This window comes from Salvelinus namaycush, chromosome 7 (assembly GCF_016432855.1).
Source record: "Salvelinus namaycush isolate Seneca chromosome 7, SaNama_1.0, whole genome shotgun sequence".
NCBI lineage: Eukaryota > Metazoa > Chordata > Actinopteri > Salmoniformes > Salmonidae > Salvelinus > Salvelinus namaycush.
Window position 1 is genome coordinate 58,106,712 of NC_052313.1, and position 21,620 is coordinate 58,128,331.

Consider the following 21,620-nt stretch of genomic DNA (forward strand, 5'->3'; position numbering starts at 1 on the left):
TGATTACAATAACTAGTTTTATCATAAACATAGCACTGGGTAGGTTCATTTCCTGTTATTAACCTGGAGGACCCGATCTAACACTCTATTCCACATCAAGTAACTCATACAAGCAGTAACATTAGATCTGCCAAGGCAGCAGCTAATGGGGATATATAATAAATAAAAATAAAAATAACCATCACTTACATACACTTGATATAGACCCCCCTCAGTCTTGTGGTGGTGTCAGAATATATCATTGTTTCTAGAGCAGGAAGTGGACCTCTTGACATATGTATTTATTGTTATGCAATATGTAGTGGTTGCACTGGATAGCCCTTAGACACAGCCCAAGAGATGTGTTGTCATTGTGACAGTCACACTTAGAATACATTTACACAGCACCACTTCCTCCTCTCAGACAGCACCAGATCATGTAACTGTTTCATACCTGTCAAAGGACCATCACTTTGGTTTGCCTTTTGTTCTGCTGTCGGTCTGAGCAGAAAATATTGGACTAACGTTTGGTTCTGCAGTTGGTCATTATGTGTGGAAGATGTGCATTCAGGCTTTCTCTGCTTCGGCTGGTGTGGGGTGTGTGCACAGCTTTTGAAGGTAAGATTTGTCCTTTTCTTAAACACACAGCATGCATGTACAGTTTGTACAACACTGAAAAAGGAAAGGGGCCCTGTCCTCATATTTCATTTGCGAAATTTTAACAGCATTAGTATTACCTCATATAAGAATAGGAGTTCCACAATCTGAACTGCATTTATGGAAGCAGAAACTGTGTCAGAATACACATATATATATATATATATGCACACACACACCTTTCTCCAATGCAACAAATTGGGCATTGCAATTGTAATGCAAAACAAACATTTAAATGTAACAATACACTCACAAACCATTTTCCTTCATGTTCACAGAGATTCAAGTGAAAACATTGGAAACAGGAGCAGATTTGGGCACTCCAGCCTGTCCAAACCAAACCATTCATAACATGATGTCTGTAATATGTAAGTTAGATAGAGTGATAAGTGGTGGGAATGACTGTCAAGTGTCTCTTCGGTTTGACCAAAATGGTACAGACAACACTTCTGACCCCAGAGTCACACTGCAGATAGAGAGTGACAGAGTGTTTCTACACATCACCAACATACAACCATCTGATGAAGGGAACTACACCTGTGAGTGTGTATATAATGGAGGAACACATTTTTTGCATCTCAATATTTCTGTCAATGGTAAGTGTTTGGTTTGCGTGTCACATTTAGCTTGTACTGTGAATGTTTGGTCTCATTTAGTCATCTCTACCATCTCAGTCCAAGTGAACTGGATTGTAATAAAAATAGTGTTCAAACTGAGCATCTGTCAACAATGTAAATGACCAGAGTGGAGGAAGAGAAACAAGCCATATAGGATCACAATGACTTCTTCTCTTTTCTTTTTCAGGATCCCATGTCTCAAACAACCTTTCTTTCCAACGTTCTTTCAATGTCATGATAATAGCAGCCTTTGCCGGATTTGTAGCCGTCGTTGTCCTCGTTGGAATAATCATGAGGAAATGTAATCTCAAGTAAGATATTCTTATTAGCTTGTTAAATGAAAAGTTGATGGGTATTTGGTAATTGAATGAATCAATTACTTTGTTATGGAGGTACTGTAGTAATATACTGTAAATTCAATCTCAAATAACAATCTGATCTACAATTCATATAGAGGACTATGGGCCTCAGAAATATGCTGTAGACTGTAGGTCCAAGATATGTTTGTAGTCTCTTGCCAACTAAATGTCAATGGTGTGACTACAAAGAGCTGGCAAGAGAGTATAAACAGATCTGAGATCATATGAAATACCCTAATGTATGATATAGGCTACTTGACCTACGTTCGAGTCTGACTCTATAAGGTTATTGTAGGTCACTAATAACTGAACTGTTGATGATTCTCACTTCCTGCCTTGTCAAAATGAGTGCCGGACAAAAACATGCATGCAGCCACGCACAAACACACAAACATTTAGTTCCAGAAAGCATCTGCTGTTTAAAACCATGTTATGTTACGTTCATTCACTGGTGTTCTCTTCTTTTACACAGCGGGAGAACACAGCAGAAAGCGGTGTACACCTTTAAAGAGGTGATGAAACAACACTGTCTTTTCTGTCAGGGCTGTTATTGCTTGATATTACCTGGAATTGAATGACCGTCAGGGCTGTTCTTGCTTGCTCTGTTAACTGTAGTCGTAAGACTGTCAGGGCTGTTCTTGCTCTGTTACCTGTAGTCGTAAGACTGTCAGGGCTGTTCTTGCTTGCTCTGTTACCTGTAGTCGTAAGACTGTCAGGGCTGTTCTTGCTTGCTCTATTACCTGGAGTCATAAGACTGTCAGGGCTGTTCTTGCTTCCTCTGTTACCTATAGTCATAATACTGTCAGGGATGTTATTGCTTGCTGTTACCTGTAGTCGTAATACATCTGCAAACTATGCTCTTTCACATTTTCAATTTAATTTGCCAAAATTTACAAATATTTCCACAGTCCCATATGAGATTTTACAGTGTAATATGGTGACATATTGTTAATGTATTTGTAGGAGGAGCAACAGGACTTGGAGCCCTACAGCACATTCACAAGGAGAGACAATGGGCTTTACTCAACCCTCCAGCTCACACATTCTAACCCCTGACCTCTGGCACCAATGACAACAGGGCATTAGACACCTTTTTCTATCACTAGGGGTTAAATAGTATTTCACCAGCCCTGGATATACAACTGTACAGTATATCAATTTACTGTATATCTTGATTACTGTAATGCCCCTATTTTTACAGCTGATACACTGACTTTATATAGTTCTATTGATTGGTTACTGACACCTGGCTGAATAGGTCCTGTACTGTAGATCGTCTTCTGTTGCTGTAAATATCAGCACTTAATGTATGAATGCTGCACATTATGTTACGTAGAATCAATGTTCCTGTGGACACATGTGATCATGTGACTCCTTCAATTATATTACGTATAACCAATGTTCTTGTGGACAGATGATGTGATCATGTGCATTTTCTCCAGGTGTCAGTGTATTGGATTTGTAAAAGATATTCCCTGCAGCAGTAGATGTACAGTCATCACAACATGCTTCATGACAATGTATTTTCCTTGCTTTCAATGTTCCATCTCCATGTATCATGTAGGCCTACATGAATGACATGTTCAAGTGTAGAGATGTAACGACAAAACTAAACCATTCATTAAAACTTAATTTCCAAGCAGATCCATGACCTCTATAGTAATATGTATACTGTATGGACTGTATGTATCTAACCCAGCATGTACACTGTAGAGGAAAACTCACTATTATCCACATCAGGCTTATATGATATAAGAACCCTTCAGCCTTGTGGTGGTGCAGAATCTATCATTGTTTGTGTATAAAGAAGGAAGTTGTCCTGTTGAGGTGTCTGTTGTTAATATGTTGGCCTCTCTGTGGTGCTTTGCAAAGACCAAGATGCACTAGCAGAGGTCCAAGTGTTTATGTGAAACAGTAAGACAGCTAGAAGCTAGAAAACAGAACCACTTCCTCCTCTCAGCCCTCAAGGTCCATTATAACTAGTCAACCCAAGTTTGACTTTGTTTCTCTATTGAACAACTAACGTTGGATAGACAAGTCCTGTACTCGGTCTGAGCAGACAATATTGAGTAACGTTTGGTTCTGCAGTTGGTCAGTATGTTTGTATTCAGGCTCCTTCTGGTGTTGTGGAGTGCAGTTAGCCAATAAGAAATCAACTTTACTTTTTGCTCAATTTAAATCCCATGAAACAGTACACTCACATCTGTTTCCCTTCATGTTGGCAGTGACTGAAATAAGACATCCGTCTACCCAAATCTTTTTTGTAATATATAAGATTGAGCGATATGTTGGGGGAATGACAGTCAAGTGTAATTTCGGACCAACCATAATGGTAAGACTTCACTTGTGACCCCAGATTCACACTACATATAGAGAGTGACAGAATGTTTCTACACATCACCAACATACAACCATCTGATGAAGGGAACTACACCTGTGTGTACATCATGGAGGAACAGAACTTTTTCATTTCAATATTTCTGTCAAAGGTAAATGTTTGGTCTGATGGTGTGTATTACCTCTGCTTACTTCACTGAAATTCACTGATCTTTAAACTGCTACAGTGTGATAACGAAAGTCACAGTTGACAGAAATGTTATCGGTGCAAAGTCCTCTCACAACCTCCCTCACAAACTCCAGGGGCCTCATTTATAACCATTGCGTAAATGTCACACTGAAAAGACTGCGCACCTACAAAAGTAGAGATTTATAAACTTGCCGCACGCCATGCATAAGCATGTTTCCCATTATAAATCAGACCTGTCCTTAAACGGTACGCGCCTGAACGAGCATTAAAACTCTGCCTTAAAAACACCCATCATTCAGCTGTGAAAGGTCCTGGTAAACCAAAATAAAAATGTCAAAAGGAAGCCAGTTTGGATTTGGCTTCAGACCAATCAAATCACAAGCCAAACGTCTTTATTGACAGAAAAAAACTTGAATTGTTGCATCTCGTTGTGTTGTCCTCTGGTGGCTAGCTAGCTAGCTATAAAAGAAAAAAAATCTGCCCTTTCCTAAATTAGCCATGGATGGAGATAGGGATTTGGACTTGTGGTTTTACTTAATTCTCTGTACTGGCCAATGATTATAACAGCGATTCTGATCCTACCATAAATTCATATATTGTGCGTCTGGCCTGATAAGATGGAAGTTCAACATGTAGCTAGATGTAGTATGCTAATGTTAACTAGCTGGCCTGGCGTATTGTTGTCCATGAAAGGAAGTTAGGCGAGCGAGCAAGTATTTTAGCCAGGTAGCCTAGGACAACTGTCACGCCCTGGCCTTAGTATTCTTTGTTTTCTTTATTATTTTAGTTAGGTCAGGGTGTGACATGGGGAATGTTTGTGTTTTGTCGGTTTTGGGTGGTTATATGGTAAAGGGGGTGTTGGGTGTAGTGTATGGGTTTGTGTTGAGTGAATGTGTCTAGCTGTGTCTATGGTTGAGTGTAGGTTCTAGGAAAGTCTATGGTTGCCTGAATTGGGTCTCAATTAGAGACAGCTGGTTATTGTTGTCTCTGATTGGGAGCCATATTTAAGGCAACCATAGGCTTTAGCTGTTTGTGGGGGATTGTCTATGTCGAAGTGTTTTGTGTCAGCACTTATGTTTGTATAGCTTCACGGTCGTCTGTTTGTTGTTTTGTTTCGTTTTTCCTTCTTTAATAAAGAGAAGATGTATTTTCCACGCGCTGCATGTTGGTCCTCACTCTCTCCAAAAGACGATCGTGACAGAATCCCCCACCAACATGGGATCAAGCAGCGTGAAAAGCGGCAACAGGAGCAGCGCAAGGAGGAATGGAAATGGGAGCGTAATCTGGACTACACTATGTGGGAGGAGATCGACAGGTGGGCGATCGACCCAGGGCGAGTGCCGGAGCCAGCCTGGGATTCTCTGGCGCAGTGCGAGGAGGGATACCGGCGAATGGAGGCAGCACGACGACGCGGTAGGAAGCCTGTGAGTCAGCCCAAAAAAATTCTTGGGGGGGGGCTTAGAGGTAGTGGGCCGAGGGCAGGTAGGAGACCTGCGCCCACTTCCCAGGCTAACCGTGGAGAGCGGGAGTACGGGCGAACACCGTGTTACGCAGTAGAGCGCACGGTGTCTCCTGTACGTGTTCATAGCCCGGTGCGGGTTATTCTACCTCCCCGCACTGGTAGGGCTAGATTGGGCATTGAGCCAGGTGTCATGAAGCCGGCTCAACGCGTCTGGTCTCCAGTGCGTCTCCTCGGGCCGGCATACATGGCACCAGCCTTACGCATGGTGTCCCCGGTTCGCCTACATAGCCCGGTGCGGGTTATTCCACCTCCCCGCACTGGTCGGGCGACGGGGAGCATTCAACCAGGTAAGGTTGGGCAGGCTCGGTGCTCAAGGGAACCAGTACGCCTGCACGGTCCGGTATTTCCGGCGCCACCTCCCCGCCCCAGTTCAGTTCCAACAGTGCCTACACCACGCACCAGGCTTCCAGTGTGTCTCCAGAGCCCTGTTCCTCCTCCACGTACTCGTCCTATGGTGCGTGTCTCCAGCCCGGTACCACCAATTCCGGCGCCACGCACCAAGCCTCCTGTGCGTCTCCAGAGTCCTGTGCATCCTGTTGCTGCTCCCCGCACTAGCCCTGAGATGCGTGTCCCCAGCCCGGTACCACCAGTTCCGGCACCACGCACTAGGCCTAATGTGCGTCTCCAGGGTCCAGTATGCCCTGTTCCTTCTCCCCGCACTAGCCTGAAGGTGCGTGTCCCCAGCCCGGTAACACCAGTTCCGGCACCACGCACCAGGCATACAGTGCGCCTCAGCCGGCCAGAGTCTGCCGTCTGCACAGCGGTGCCTGAACTGCCCGTCTGCCAAGCGCCATCTGAGCCACCCGTCTGCCAAGCGCCATCTGAGCCACCCGTCTACCCAGCGCCATCTGAGCCACCCGTCTACCCAGCGCCATCTGAGCCACCCGTCTACCCAGCGCCATCTGAGCCACCCGTCTACCCAGCGCCATCTGAGCCACCCGTCTACCCAGCGCCATCTGAGCCATCCGTCTACCCAGCGCCATCTGAGCCATCCGTCTGCCCCGAGCCATTAGAGCCGCCCGTCTGTCCCGAGCCGTCAGAGCCGTTCGTCAGTCAGGAGCCGCTAGAGCCATTCGTCAGTCAGGATCTGCCAGAGCCGCCAACCAGACAGGATCTGCCAGAGCCGCCTACCAGACAGGATCTGCCAGAGCCGCCTACCAGACAGGATCTGCCAGAGCCGCCTACCAGACAGGAGCAGCCAGATCCGTCAGCCAGCCATGAGCAGCCAGATCCGTCAGCCAGCCATGAGCAGCCAGATCCGTCAGCCAGCCATGAGCAGCCAGATCCGTCAGCCAGCCATGAGCAGCCAGATCCGTCAGCCAGCCATGAGCAGCCAGATCCGTCAGCCAGCCATGAGCAGCCAGATCCGTCAGCCAGCCATGAGCAGCCAGATCCGTCAGCCAACCATGAGCCGTCCAGCCAGGATCTGCCAGAGCCGTCCAGCCAGGATCCGCCAGAGCCGTCCAGCCAGGATCCGCCAGAGCCGTCCAGCCAGGATCCGCCAGAGCCGTCCAGCCAGGATCCGCCAGAGCCGTCCAGCCAGGATCCGCCAGAGCCGTCCAGCCAGGATCCGTCCCTCAGTCCGGAGCTGCCGTCCCTCAGTCCGGAGCTGCCGTCCCTCAGTCCGGAGCTGCCGTCCCTCAGTCCGGAGCTGCCGTCCCTCAGTCCGGAGCTGCCGTCCCTCAGTCCGGAGCTGCCCCTTATCCTGGTGCTGCCCCTTATCCTGGTGCTGCCCCTTATCCTGGTGCTGCCCCTTATCCTGGTGCTGCCCCTTATCCTGGTGCTGCCCCTTATCCCGGTGCTGCCCCTTATCCCGGTGCTGCCCCTTATCCCGGTGCTGCCCCTTATCCCGGTGCTGCCCCTTAGTCCGGTGCTGCCCCTTAGTCCGGTGCTGCCCCTTAGTCCGGTGCTGCCCCTTAGTCCGGTGCTGCCCCTTAATCCAGTGGGGTTGAGGTGGAGGGTGGCCATTTGGAGGAGGCTACGGAGGCGGGTAGTGACTGTGGTGGGGTGGGGACCACGACCAGTGCCGGAGCCGCCGCCGTGGAAGGAAGCCCACCCAGACCCTCCCCTAGACTTTGTGCTGGTGCGCCCGGAGTTCGCACCTTAAGGGGGGGGTTATGTCACGCCCTGGCCTTAGTATTCTTTGTTTTCTTTATTATTTTAGTTAGGTCAGGGTGTGACATGGGGAATGTTTGTGTTTTGTCGGTTTTGGGTGGTTATATGGTAAAGGGGGTGTTGGGTGTAGTGTATGGGTTTGTGTTGAGTGAATGTGTCTAGCTGTGTCTATGGTTGAGTGTAGGTTCTAGGAAAGTCTATGGTTGCCTGAATTGGGTCTCAATTAGAGACAGCTGGTTATTGTTGTCTCTGATTGGGAGCCATATTTAAGGCAACCATAGGCTTTAGCTGTTTGTGGGGGATTGTCTATGTCGAAGTGTTTTGTGTCAGCACTTATGTTTGTATAGCTTCACGGTCGTCTGTTTGTTGTTTTGTTTCGTTTTTCCTTCTTTAATAAAGAGAAGATGTATTTTCCACGCGCTGCATGTTGGTCCTCACTCTCTCCAAAAGACGATCGTGACAACAACAAAAACTAAAAGTGTGTACTGTATGACAGAGTCAAACACCGTTTAGGCAACACAAAAAAATGACAAAAGTTTCACCAGGAGAATGTTCTGACCCACACTCTAAAATCACAAACACAACTTGATCTATTTCCCATTCACTGATTGGAGGGAAAACTGTTGGAATGTTAATTTAATTTAAAAGAGGAACCATTTGGAGTGTTGTCTATTCCCTCTCCATGTTCGGTATTTTGGCCTGTAGCTCCTGTGGCTAAACAACAGCCATTGGCTTTTCTCTACAAGTAGGGTGAGACGTGTTTTTTGTACTTGCACGCACACACATATACACACATACATACATCTGTACCATAGACAACCATATCATATTTAGCTCACATTGATTGAACTTAATCGATTTTGGTATCTTTTAGTTGTCACTGTAATAGACTAAGCATAGGTGATTATATGTTGAAGTTGAAATGGTGCTGGAATAGTGGAGGCAGCTCCTGTTTTCTTTGTGACTTGTCGTAACTCTCCATGGTTCTAAATCAATAGTTGTTTAGTAGTCCAAAAATGTCAGCAACATTACCTTGCTTGACCATGCTGTAGGTCACATACATATTGCATGTAACAAACAATTTTTATAGACTTCATCGGACCGATATTGCTGTCCGGTTTTGTAATTAAACAAAAGGTGTGGTTGAATTTATTCTTCCACTGTGTCTTCTTGTATCGGCATTTAGGCCTATATATCAAGGCATATGAAGGCATATGAACTAACAGGTTACAGAGCAAACAATGCAATTACCACAACACAGGTTGTAATATGGCTTTTATCTGATATTGGCTTCCCCGGTGATTTTACCCACGCACCCCTACTGGTGCACGCACATTCTGGGGTCTATTTTATAAGTATGAAGGGTTTATAAATGAGGCCCCTGGACTTTATTGCCCTGCTGCAGATGTATTAATAAGGCATTGGTATATAAAGGTAATAATTGAATGATTATAATAACTAGTTTTATCATAAACATAGCAGTTGGTAGGTTCATTTCCTGTTATTAACCTGAAGGACCAGATCTAACCATCACTTACATACACTTGATATAGACCCCCCTCAGTCTTGTTGGGTGCTGTCAGAATCTATCATTGTTGCTGGAGCAGGGAAGATGACCTCTTGACACGTAGTTTATTATATGTAATTGTTGTACTGCAGAGCCAAAGGGATGTATTGTCATTGTTTAAGTAACACAGAAGCTAGAATACAGTTACATAGCCGAGAGGAAGTGGTGCTATCACAAGATCATGTGACTGGATACAACCTGTTAAAGGACCATCACTTTGGTTTGACTTTTATTCTGCTGTAGGACGGATCAGAAAATAATCGACCAACGTCTGGTTCTGCAGTTGGTCATTATGTGTGGAAGACATGCCTTGAGGCTTTCTCTGCTTCTGCTGGTGTGGGGTGTGTACACAGCCTTTGAATGTAAGATTAGTCCTTTTCTCAAACACAAAGCACAAAGTACAAACCTGAAAGAGGTCCTGTCCTCTGATATTTCATTTGTGAAATGTTAATGCCGTCAGCATTACCTTGTATAACGAGTTCCACTCAGCACAATTTGAAGTGCATTCAGGGAAGCAGCAACATTTGATTCAGAATATTCTCATTCATTTATAAATGTGTAATTATTATTTTTTATACAACATTCTCTAATGTAACAAATTGTGCATTGCAATGGTAATGCTAGTCAACGCAAAATAAACATTTAAATTTAAACAATATACTCACAACCCATGTCCCTTCATTTTTACAGAGATTCAAGTAGAAACATTGGAAACAGGAGCAGATTTGGGAACTCTTGCCTGCCCAAACCAAACCATTCATGAAATGATTTATGTAATATGTAAGTTAGATAGAGTGATAAGTGGTGGGAATGACTGTCAAGTGTCATATTTGACAACAAAAAAAGTGGTACAAACAGCACTTGTGACCCCAGAGTCACACTACAGATAAAGAGTGGTGGAGTGTTTCTACACATCAGCAACATACAACCATCTGATGAAGGGAACTACACCTGTGAGTGTACATATAATGGAGGAACACATTCTTTGCATCTCAATATTTCTACATTGTAGAATAATAGTGAAGACATCAAAACGATGAAATAACACATGGAATCATAGCATCCAAAAAAGTGTTAAACAAATCAAAATATATTTTATATTCTTCAAAGTAGCCACCCTTTGCCTTGATGACAGCTTTGCACACTCTTGGCATTCTCTCAACCAGCTTCATGGAGGTAGTCACATGGAATGCTTTTCCAACAGTCTTGAAGGAGTTCCCACATATGCTCAGCACTTGTTGGCTGCGTTTCCTTCCATCTGCGGTCCAACTCATTCCAAACCATTTCAATTGGGTTGAGGTTGGGTGATTGTGGAGGCCAGGTCATCTGATGCAGCACTCCATCACTCTCCTTCTTGGTCAAATAGCCCTTACACAGCCTGGAGGTGTGTTTTGGGTCATTGTCCTGTTGAAAAACAAATGATAGTCCCACTAAGCACAAACCAGATGGGATGGCGCATCGCTGCAGAATGCTGTGGTAGCCATGCTGGTTAAGCATGCCTTGAATTCTGAATAAATCACTGACAGTGTCATCAGCAAAGCACCCCCACACCACCTCCTCCATGCTTCATCCGTTCACCTACTCTGCATCTCACAAAGACACTGCGGTTGGAACCAAAAATCTCATATTTGGACCCCAGACCAAAGGACAGATTTCCACTGGTCTAATGTCCATTGCTCATGTTTCTTGGCCCAAGCAAGTCTCTTATTATTATTGTTGTCCTTTAGTAGGGGTTTCTTTGCAGCAATTCGACCATGAAGGCCTGATTTACGCCGTGTCCTCTGAACAGTTGATGTTGAAAGTGTCTGTTACCTGAACTCTGTGAAGCATTTATTTGGGCTGCAATTTCTGAGGCCGGTAACTCTAATGAACTTATCCTCTGCAGCAGAGGTAACTCTGGGTCTTCCTTTCCTGGGGCGGTCCTCATGAGAGCCAGTTTCATCATAGCACTTGGTTTTTGCGACTGTACTTGAGGTTCTTGAAATGTTCCAGATTGACTGACCTTCATGTCTTAAATTAACGATGGACTATCGTTTCTCTTTGCTTATTTGAGCTGAACTTGCCATAACATGGACTTGGCCTTTAACCAAATAGGGCTATCTTCTGTATACCACCTCTACCTTGTCACAACACAACTGATTGGCTCAAACGCATTAAGGAAAGAAATTCCACAAATTAAAAAGGCACACCTGTTAATTGAAATGCATTCCAGGTGACTACCTCATGAAGCTGGTTGAGAAAATGCCAAGAGTGTGCAAAGCTGTAATCAAGGCAAAGGATGGCTACTTTGAAGAATCTCAAATAGAAAATATATTTTGAGTTGTTTAACAGTTTTTTGGTAACTACATGATTCCATGTGTTATTTCATAGTTTTGATGTCTTCACTATTATTCTACAACTTAGAAAATAGTAAAAAATAAAGAAAAACCCTTGAATGAATAGGGGTGTCCAAACTTTTGACTGGTACTGTGCATGTGTGTGTGTAGTACCAGAGGGAACCATATAATCACTATGGCTCCCTCTGGTTTTAGTGTTGCTGAACAGTACAGCCAGGCCATGAGTGTCTGTCACCTCCACAGCAACATGCATTATTAAATCAGTCATTTTAATTCCTGTTTTTTTTTAAAGAAACAAAAAGGAAAATAAAACTGCAGTTCCACTAGGTGTCGCTGTGCTGCATTTGAAAAAGGACTGTCACAGCTCTATGAACGGATAGTGATGCAACATTTCTGAAGTAAAAATTCCAGAAAAGTGCCCTGTCTGATGACATATGTGAATGCTTTATATTTGTGTAAGAGCCTTGAGTCACCTGATTGCACACCTGATTGTAATTCTCTCCATAGTTTAGATTGTTTACTGTTGTGTTAGTAACATACCATATATAGTCTATATTCTGTGCAGTAGACTACATCAATTGTTAAGAAATATGTGTTTCAGAAAATATTATCGTCTTTGTCTTTTCACTGTGTCTGTTTTTATGTACATTAGATATGTAAGTGTTGAGATGCAGCTGGAATCATCCTCTGGTTGAGTGAGACAGTAATTTAAGACCACAACTGCTAACCAGAATATTAAAACAGGTTCTTCCCAAGATATAATGAAAATGTTTGGTTCAGATGTTCGGATTAGAACACACCCTTTGACTCAATTTCCCATCAGGGGTTTTTATCAAAACTACATATGTACACAATTTGTCCCTACAGTGTTGTGACACTGTACACACTGCAGTACAGAAGCCCTGGAGAAGTTTCTCCCGTCTGGCATGGGATTTGCACCGGCAATCTTCTGGTTACTGGCCCGCCTCTCTAAACTAGGCTACTTTCAGTTTTACCAGATAACTCTTAGTACACATTCCAATACCCTTTATACAATCACAGGATATCAAAGTGTACAGTGATTTCTGATAATGAGTGTCTACTGTAAGTATCATTTTGACTGCTCTCCTTTCCTGGAACTGGATTCAGTTACTACCGAGGCCACTGAGAGTAGCCCAGAGTATTGTAATAACCCTCCAGTAGTGGATCCTCTTTCATTTTATTCCTTTCTACAGTAACCATGACTCAGACCTTCTCTTAGGCCACTCCCCGAGACACCTTCGGTGATCAGCCATTATTGATGGCAACCCAAGAGTGGGCTCAGGGATTCGAACCAGCAACCTTTCAGTTATTGGCCCAATGCTCTTAACCACTAGGCTACCTGACACCCTTAAGGCTACTCCTAGCTAGACTGTAAATGGTAAAATTACAGAATGATGGGATTATACTTTAATAGACATGCAGTTTATGATGTAATAAAATGTACCATTAGAATTATAACCCAATTATGATAATAAAATTAACTATATTATACTCAGTGGTGGACCCAATTGTCATATTTAACGATACCATAATAAAAAATTACTAAAGTGAAAGTCAACCAGTAAAATACTACTTGAGTAAAAGTCTGAAAGTATTTGAATTGAAATATAATTAATTGGGGCAGCAGGTAGCCTAGTGGTTAGAACGTTGGGCCAGTAACCGAAAGGTTAATCCCTGAGCTGACAAGGTAAAAATCTGTCGTTCTGCCCCTGAACAAGGCAGTGTTCAGGGGCAGAACTGTTCCTAGGCTGTCATTGTAAATAAGAATTTGTTCTTAACTGACTTGCCTAGTTAAACAAAGGAAATAATAATTAAGTATCAAAAGTAAATGTCATTGCTAAAATATACTTAAGTAGCTAAAATAAAAGTATAAATAATTTCTAATTCCTTATATTAAGCAAACCAGACAACATTTACAAACAAAAGATGTGTGTTTAGTGAGTCCGTCCGATATTCTCGAGAATTTGACCATTTTCCTGTCCTGCTAAACATTCAAAATATAACGAGTACCTTTGGGTATCAGGGACAATGTATGGGAGTAAAAAGTACCTTATTTTATTTAGGAATGTAGTGGAGTAAAAGTTGTCAAAAAAATAAATAGTAAAGTAAAGTACAGATACGCCCAAAAACTACTTAAGAAGTACATGATAGTATTTTTACTTTTACACCACTGGTTACACTAACGTGATGTTAACATCACCTTCAATTAATGAAGTCAAATATGTATCTAAAGAGATTTCAGTTTCACTTGTGTAATGCAACTCCTGTCTTCTACCCACTGGGGCAGTGGACTTCCCCCTTTTGCTATGACATTCAGGCACAGTCAGTCACTACACATCTCCTAGGAAGAGGAAAGCCCACAACCCCTAACACCAGACTAACAATGGAGACCAGCAACCACCAGGAGGAGAATCTGGGAACTTCCTGCTGACACAATTACCAGAACAGCACTTAATGTGAGAAGCATGTAGTAAAAATTCTGTGAACCCCTATGACACACACATACTACTGTAATAGTTTTAAAATCTTGAAAATGTCTCACTCATAAAATGCTCACCTTATTACTAAAACACAGAGTCATCATTTCCCACATTATAAAATGTTTCATGGACAGTACCAGTCAAAAGTTTGGACACCTACTCATGGAAGGGTTTTTCTTTATTTTTAATATTTGATAAATTGTAGAATAATAGTAAAGACATCAAAACTATGAAATTACACATTTGGAATCATGTAGTAACCAAAAAAGTGTTAAATCAAATATATTTTATATTTGAGATTCTTCAAAGTAGCCACCCTTTGCCTTGACAGCTTTGCACACTCTTGGCATTCTCTCAAAAAGCTGGAATGCATTTCATTTAACAAGTGAGCCTTGTTAAAAGTTAATTTGTGGAATTTCTTTCCTTCTTAATGCATTTCAGCCAATCAGTTGTTTTCTGACAAGGTAGGTGTGGTTTACAGATGATAGCCCTACTTGGTAAAATACCAAGTCCATATTATGGCAAGAAAAGCTCAAATAAGCAAAGAGAAACGACAGTCCATCATTACTTTAAGACATGGAGGTCAATCAATGCAGAACATTTCAAAAACGTTTAAAGTTTCTTCAAGTGCAGTCGCAAAAACCGTCAAGCACTATGATGAAACTGGCTCGAATGAGGACCGCCACAGGAAAGGAAGACCCATAGATAAATTCATTAGAGTTACCAGCCTCAGAAATTGCAGCCCAAATAAATGCTTCACAGAGTTCAAGTAACAGACACATCTCAACATCAACTGTTCAGAGGAGACTGCGTGAATCAGGCCTTCATGGTCAAATTGCTGCAAAGAAACCACTACTAAAGGACACCAATAACAAGAAGAGGCTTGCTTGGGCCAAGAAACACTAGCAATGGACATTAGACCAGTGGAAATCTGTCCTTTGGTCTGATGAGTACAAATTTTTGATTTGTGGTTCCAACCACAGTATCTTTGTGAGACGCAGAGTAGGTGAACGGATGATCTCTGGATGTGTGGTTCCCACCGTGAAGCATGGAGGTGGAGGTGTGGGGGTGCTTTGCTTGTGACACTGTCTGTGATTTATTTAGAATTCAAGGCACACTTAACCAGCATGGCTACCACAGCATTCTGCAGCGATACGCCATCCCCATCTGGTTGGCACTTAGTGGGACTATCATTTGTTTTTCAACAGGACAATGACCCAATACACCTCCAGGCTGTGTAAGGGCTATTTGACCAAGAAGGAGAGTGATGGAGTGCTGCATCAGATGGCCTCCACAATCACCCGACCTCAACCCAATTGAGGTGGTTTGGGATGAGTTGGACCGCAGGAAGAGCAGCCAACAAGTGCTCAGCATATGTGGGAACTCCTTCAAGACTGTTGGAAAAGCATTCCAGGTGAAGCTGGTTGAGAAAATGCCAAGAGTGTGCAAAGCGGTCAAAGGCAAATGAGTGGCTACTTTGAAAAATCTCAAATATATTTTGATTTGTTTAACACTTATGGTTACTACATGATTCCATATGTGTTATTTCATCGTTTATGTCTTCACTATTATTCTAAATGTAGAAACTAGTAAAACTAAAGAAAAACCCTTGAATGAGTAGGTGTGTTCAGACTTTTGACTGGTACTGTAGATTGACTGAAATATATGCTATGCTATGTTCATCAAGTGTAGGCGTGTTTAGTTTCTGGGGTGGAGCATTAGCAGCCAATTGGTTTGGAACTTGCTGTGGTTACAGTAGCCTTTCGATGCCTTTGATGTGGTGGCCTCTAATTTGTCGTTTAGTTCGGCATAGAGCATGTGAACATCCAAAATATTACGTCGAAATAAATACATTTCCGCGTTTATTTTGTTGCTATGACGTCATTCAGCTTCAGCCTAACGTGAGCCACAAAAAATAAAGAACTAACAGTTCCTTTTTCCTGTCATGTATGTTACAGTAGATGTCACGGTGTAATTGGCTACGGCCGGGAACCACTGGGGAACGAGGCTAATCTATACCCCCTCAACAATAAGGGATTTCCAAAAACATTCTTTCCTTTTCGTTGAATCTGACTCACTTCACGTGCAACTAACGAAACAATATATTATGGTCCAAGTGAGAAAGAAAACCATGAGCTTAAGTCAACATTCACCAGCTGAGAATGAATACTTTTCTCATTCTCTTATGCTTGCTCTCTGAAGGTAATTCAATTGTTTTCCATGGCTTCTGACTAGGGGTTGATTCTGCTCGTATAAGATGAGATATGTTAGGTAAACAACATTTCCCACGTTTGACAGGTAATTGATTATTTTGTATGTAGGCTAAACTTGTTTTATTTATTTAACTGTTAACTTGCCTTCTTCCTTTTGTAGCGGTCTCTGTCAACATCGTAGCTAGAGGAGACACCGGGGTTGACTTCAATGCCGACGCATCATATACCTGCACCCTTGCGGACCCGACAGGTGTGCTGCAAGTCACCTGGCAGAGACTGTTCAAAGACGACTCGGTGGAGAATCTGGCCACCTACAGCAAGCAGGTTTGGCGCTTCAAATCATAGGACCCGCACCGAGGCAAGGTGGTTTTCACGGAGGCATCTCTCAACTCGACGTCCATTACCGTGAAGAATGTAACATGGGCGGACGAAGCCTGCTATATTTGTTCCTTCAACGTTTACCCGAGTGGATCAAGACGCAAGCAGACGTGTCTTACCGTTCAAGGTATTTAATGCACTGAATAATAACAGTTTTAGGGCTTCCCTCTATTGTTCTCTATTCAGTTGAAGTTATATTTTAATGTAAGTGATATTGTAACTCAAAATAATAATCGTAAATCAGCACAGGTACAAGCACACCTGGTCAACTAATTATCCAGCCCTTGATTAGACCTAGTTGAATCAGGTGTGCTGGTACTGGAATAGAAGTGAAAGTCACTGGCGGTATCCTCTTATGAAGCATTCATAAAGACTTCATAAGTAATACCTTCAGTACATTCGGAAAGTATTCAGACTCCTTGACTTTTTACACATTTTTCTACGTTCCAGTCTAAAATTGATTTAAAAAAAGATTTGCAAAAATGTCTAAACATGTTTTTGCTTTGTCATTATGGGGTAGATTGAGGAATTTGTATTTATTTAATCAATTTTAGAATAAGTCTGTAACGTAACTGAATGTGGAAAAAGGGAAGCGGTTTGAGTACTTTACGAATGTACTGTAGATGCTTCACTAATACAGTCTTAAGCTAAACCACCAATACAGGTAATATAAAGGTCCTTACATCTGGTGCGTTGCCAAATATAGCATAATACTTTAGTCACCCTTTATTGCAGGACATTTGCTAAGGAGTGATATATCTGAATAATACAGTATGGCCGTGTAAAGGGTTTTATTAGGGGAATAAAAACACTATGCTTTAGAACACCAGCTAACTGCAAGTATAAATCGCCATATTGGCATTGTTACATCACTGACAGTATTATTATTTTTTTTTAGTGACCATGAACTCTGCATGCATTAATAAGGGACATTTGCTGGTGTCAACCCATATATGAAAACATGATACATATTTTGAAAGCTCTTCTTAATTGATCTGTCTGGTAAAATAAATAAACTCAATATGATCTAATATTCCCTGTTTCATCTATTCAAAGGTGTATCTGAAGTGAGAGCCACAATGCAAAAAGTCCCCAGCACTGAACCTAAAGCAGACATGGAAGTTGTGGTCAGCTGCTCTGCCACAGGTAAACCAGCACCTTGGATCCAATGGAACATTTCTGCAGCAGCACTCATAAAGACACCTAACAACTGGACTGTCATTAACAAAGACCAAACTGTCACAGCCAATAGCAACATCACCCTCCAACTGTTGCCAGGCTCAGGGGGATACGTGGACTGTATCATAAACAATGGGATGAGGACACAGAGACACGAGCGGGTCCTGCTTCCTATTCTCCCTGGAGAGAGGGAGGTTGAAGAGGGTACGTGATGTTGACGTATTATATACTTCTAAACCATACTCTTTTAGCGTGTCAGAATGGTTCAACCTGAAAACAACATTGAGAAAACATCGTCCCTAGCTCTATAAACAGCATGCCAAATTCATGATATTATTAATAATAAACATTTACATTTGGATACATGAATTTGGCGTTCTATTTAACAGGCTACATCATCCCCAGGGGCATGTTGTGATAGCCTTGTGACCAGCGTCATCGTGCAATAGCACGACATGCTGTTTCCTGAAAACAGAACGCAGCGATTTCAGGGCTGGTTCCAAGAGGCTAATGTTGTGATGCTATTAGCGCTGTTGGTAATGTTATCTCACCAGTTGGGTTTAATGTTGACTACCATGCTAAAGCATCACGAGTCACTCCCTTTTAAAATCACACTGTAGTCAAGTGTTGTGTTGAGTTCTGGGTAGTTTCCAGCCCCTCAGGGAAGCTACGTGATGGATGATATGATTGGATAGATGGGACAGAACATGATGTCAACATGTTATTCAAACTGAATGCATTAAAAAGGAAGGGTGTAAAATTCCTTGTCTTTCTCTTTGGAGGAAATGGTGTCTCCAAACATATGCTCACTGGAATTTCATGTTTCACCTTCCAGGTGACAAGAGGACATCCCCGTGGGCTGTTGCCATTCCAGTATTCCTAATCATTTCCCTTTTAGTCATCTTTGGCTGTGTCGAGCTTCAAAAGAAAAAAGGTGAGTCCGCACAAGATTATCTGTAATATCTAATATCTTTATTTTAATATTCGTAGTAAGACAAATGGAATGAATTGAGTCATCAACTCTATATATGGTTCTGGTTTTTATCAGACAAACTGTGAGCAACGCATGCCTTAGAGCTCAGGAATGTTTATGGATAACGTCCTTTCAGATTCACTGTAGTACAGTATAGTAACCTTCACATTCTATCTGGCAGGTTGCAGGCAAGCAGCGTTGGCAACCACAGCAGACGAGCAGGGACCCTGTTAGGAGCATTGTGTAAACATCTGTCTGTTGTTGCTGACCGTGCTTATATGCACTGTAGATGACAGCTGTTTTTGTTGAGGACTGGAGCACCTGTTGTTACTGAGACTGGATGTTGAATTTTGTTGAGTCATTCTTACACAGTTATAAATAAGCTAATTAACACATGCATTATACAAGCCATGATATGGTTAATGCTGTTTAGAGGTACTGAAATGGCACTTTTAGGTTTGAGAGATTGATGACCTCTTGTAGGTGAGTGTTGTGATATGAGGTAGGTTACCTGTTGCCTGGCTACCCAAACTCCTTGCTCCGGCCAAACGTTACGCCCAAGGATGTCAGTTTCTTCTTTGCAATGAGTCTGGATTTGAGTACCTCCCCAACATTTCACCGAATGCCAACACATTCGGGGCCATCTGATTTGTCCGGTAACGATGGGTTGAGTCAGAGCTAGAACACACGTGGGTAAAACAGAGGTTTGAAAATTCATCATTGGCTTTTACTCTGATTGGTTAGAGACAATCCAATCGCTGAAGACATTGTTTTGTACAACGCCCATCGTGCCCCTCGTCACCACGAACGCCTTCAATAATAACCCTCACCATATCCAGACTAAAGTATGTAGTGAAGGACAAAGCAGTGGAAGAATTTAGTTTGAGTCGTCAGGCTAGGTTACCTCATCTATTAGGACAGCACCACCTACTGTTTGAATGTACTTTATGATAACATACACCAAGTAGAATAGATTTATCTATTTATTTTCTGTTCTAAATAACCTAGTAATTTGTTTCAACCCATTTCAATATGATTGACCTTGTTGCACTTTTGTTCAAGTTAAGTTTACAGTGTATTGTTATTATAAATCTATGGAACTACAGATAGTTTTGTTTTTCTTCATGTTATGTCAGTGTAATGTGTGAATGTATTGGAGACCTTAGAATGTAATAATGATAATGTTTGCTCTTTGATTGTTTGTTTTATCCTCATGTTTGAGTTCCTATTTATTTAGATTTTGTATGTTGCTTGTTGTGTTCGATTCCAATTTCCACTTGATTTGACACTGTTTATAAATCAGGCTATTATTCTCGCTTGATCTGTAAAATGTTTTTGAATATTAAACATTCTTTATATGGATTGTGTTACCACCTGTTTGATATAAAACTACGCTGTATTTAAAAAAAAAAACTGCCCATTGTCACCTTGTTCACAGAAACATCAGAATTTACAATCAGGGGAAGGTTCTTAAAGCTCTGTTTACAGTAACATCGCCATTTAAAATCAGGGGTAGGTTGTTATAGCTCCTCCTTGTTTACAGTAATATCACCATATCAGGGGTAGGTTGTTATAGCTCTGCGCCAGGCTCCCTTGGCTATGTGTGTGTAATATTTCAGCTCCTTTCTGTTTTATTACCTGAGAAGAGTTCCTTTAACCTTCTCAACTAAAACTGGTAAAACAATGGTTCTGACATTGGCTTACACACTCTGGAAAAAAACATAAAAAATATATAAATAAAATCTCATCACCTGAGTTTACTTTTAGCCTGGTGTATGGGGAGGGGTCATATGTGATTCAACATCATGTTGGTTGGACACAGAGGAGAATTCAAATTCCCTTTCTATAAGAGAACTCACATTTTCACCAGGTCTTCTGCACACGACAACTACCTGTTTATTATACTAATAGTCTAGTCATTTCTAAAGGTGAGCTAATTAGTTTTATGCATGATATACTGCATTTGTCAGAATTGTTTTCTGAATGTACACAATATTGCTGATACTATTGCTTTTCTTTATGAAATGTAGTGCTTTTTACAGCAGTTCAAACCTGTATTTCACTACATTCATGATTTTATTTATATAGGTATAGGCTATATATAGCTATAGTCCACGTGTCAAACTCATTCCACGGAGGGCCGAGTGTCTGCGGGATTTCACTCCACCCTCGCACTAGATTTTATGAATTAAGGTCACTAATTAGTAAGGAACTCGCCTCACCTGGTTGTCTGTCTTAATTGAAAGTAAAAACCAAAAACCTGCAGACACCCTGCCCTCCATGTAATGAGTTTGACACCCCTGCTATAGGCTAAGTTAAAGTTAAATGATGAATATAATGTAGTGAAATGTGTGTATAGAGTATTGAAAGTCACTGTATAAACTGTACAGTGTAGCGAGTCATTGTATAAACTGTAGTGTAGCGAGTCACTGTACAAACTGTACAGTGAAGTGAAAGTCACTGCATAAACTGTACAGTATAGTGAAATTCACTGCAAAACTGTATAGTGAAGTGAGTCATTGTATAAACTGTACAGTGAAGTGAGGCATTGTATAAACTGTATAGTGAATTGAGAGTCATTGTATAAACTGTAGAGTGTAGTAAAAGTCACTGTCTAAAAAACTATGATTTAATCAGTGAACAAAGAGGATTGATCTGTAGCCATAGTTCCTTATATTCACTGATGTCAACACATTC

The 21,620-nt window shown here is 42.0% G+C and overlaps 1 protein-coding gene across 1 annotated transcript; it reads left to right on the forward strand.

The window, feature by feature from the left end:
- Nucleotides 1-370: 370 nt before the first annotated feature.
- On the forward strand, nt 371-3,244 carry LOC120050571. Its single transcript, XM_038997164.1, has 5 exons — nt 371-597; nt 915-1,232; nt 1,441-1,564; nt 2,085-2,124; nt 2,576-3,244. Exons 1-5 carry the CDS (start codon nt 528-530, stop codon nt 2,666-2,668), a joined length of 645 nt encoding a protein of 214 aa, XP_038853092.1. The 5' UTR covers nt 371-527; the 3' UTR covers nt 2,669-3,244.
- The last annotated feature ends 18,376 nt before the right edge of the window (nt 3,245-21,620 follow it).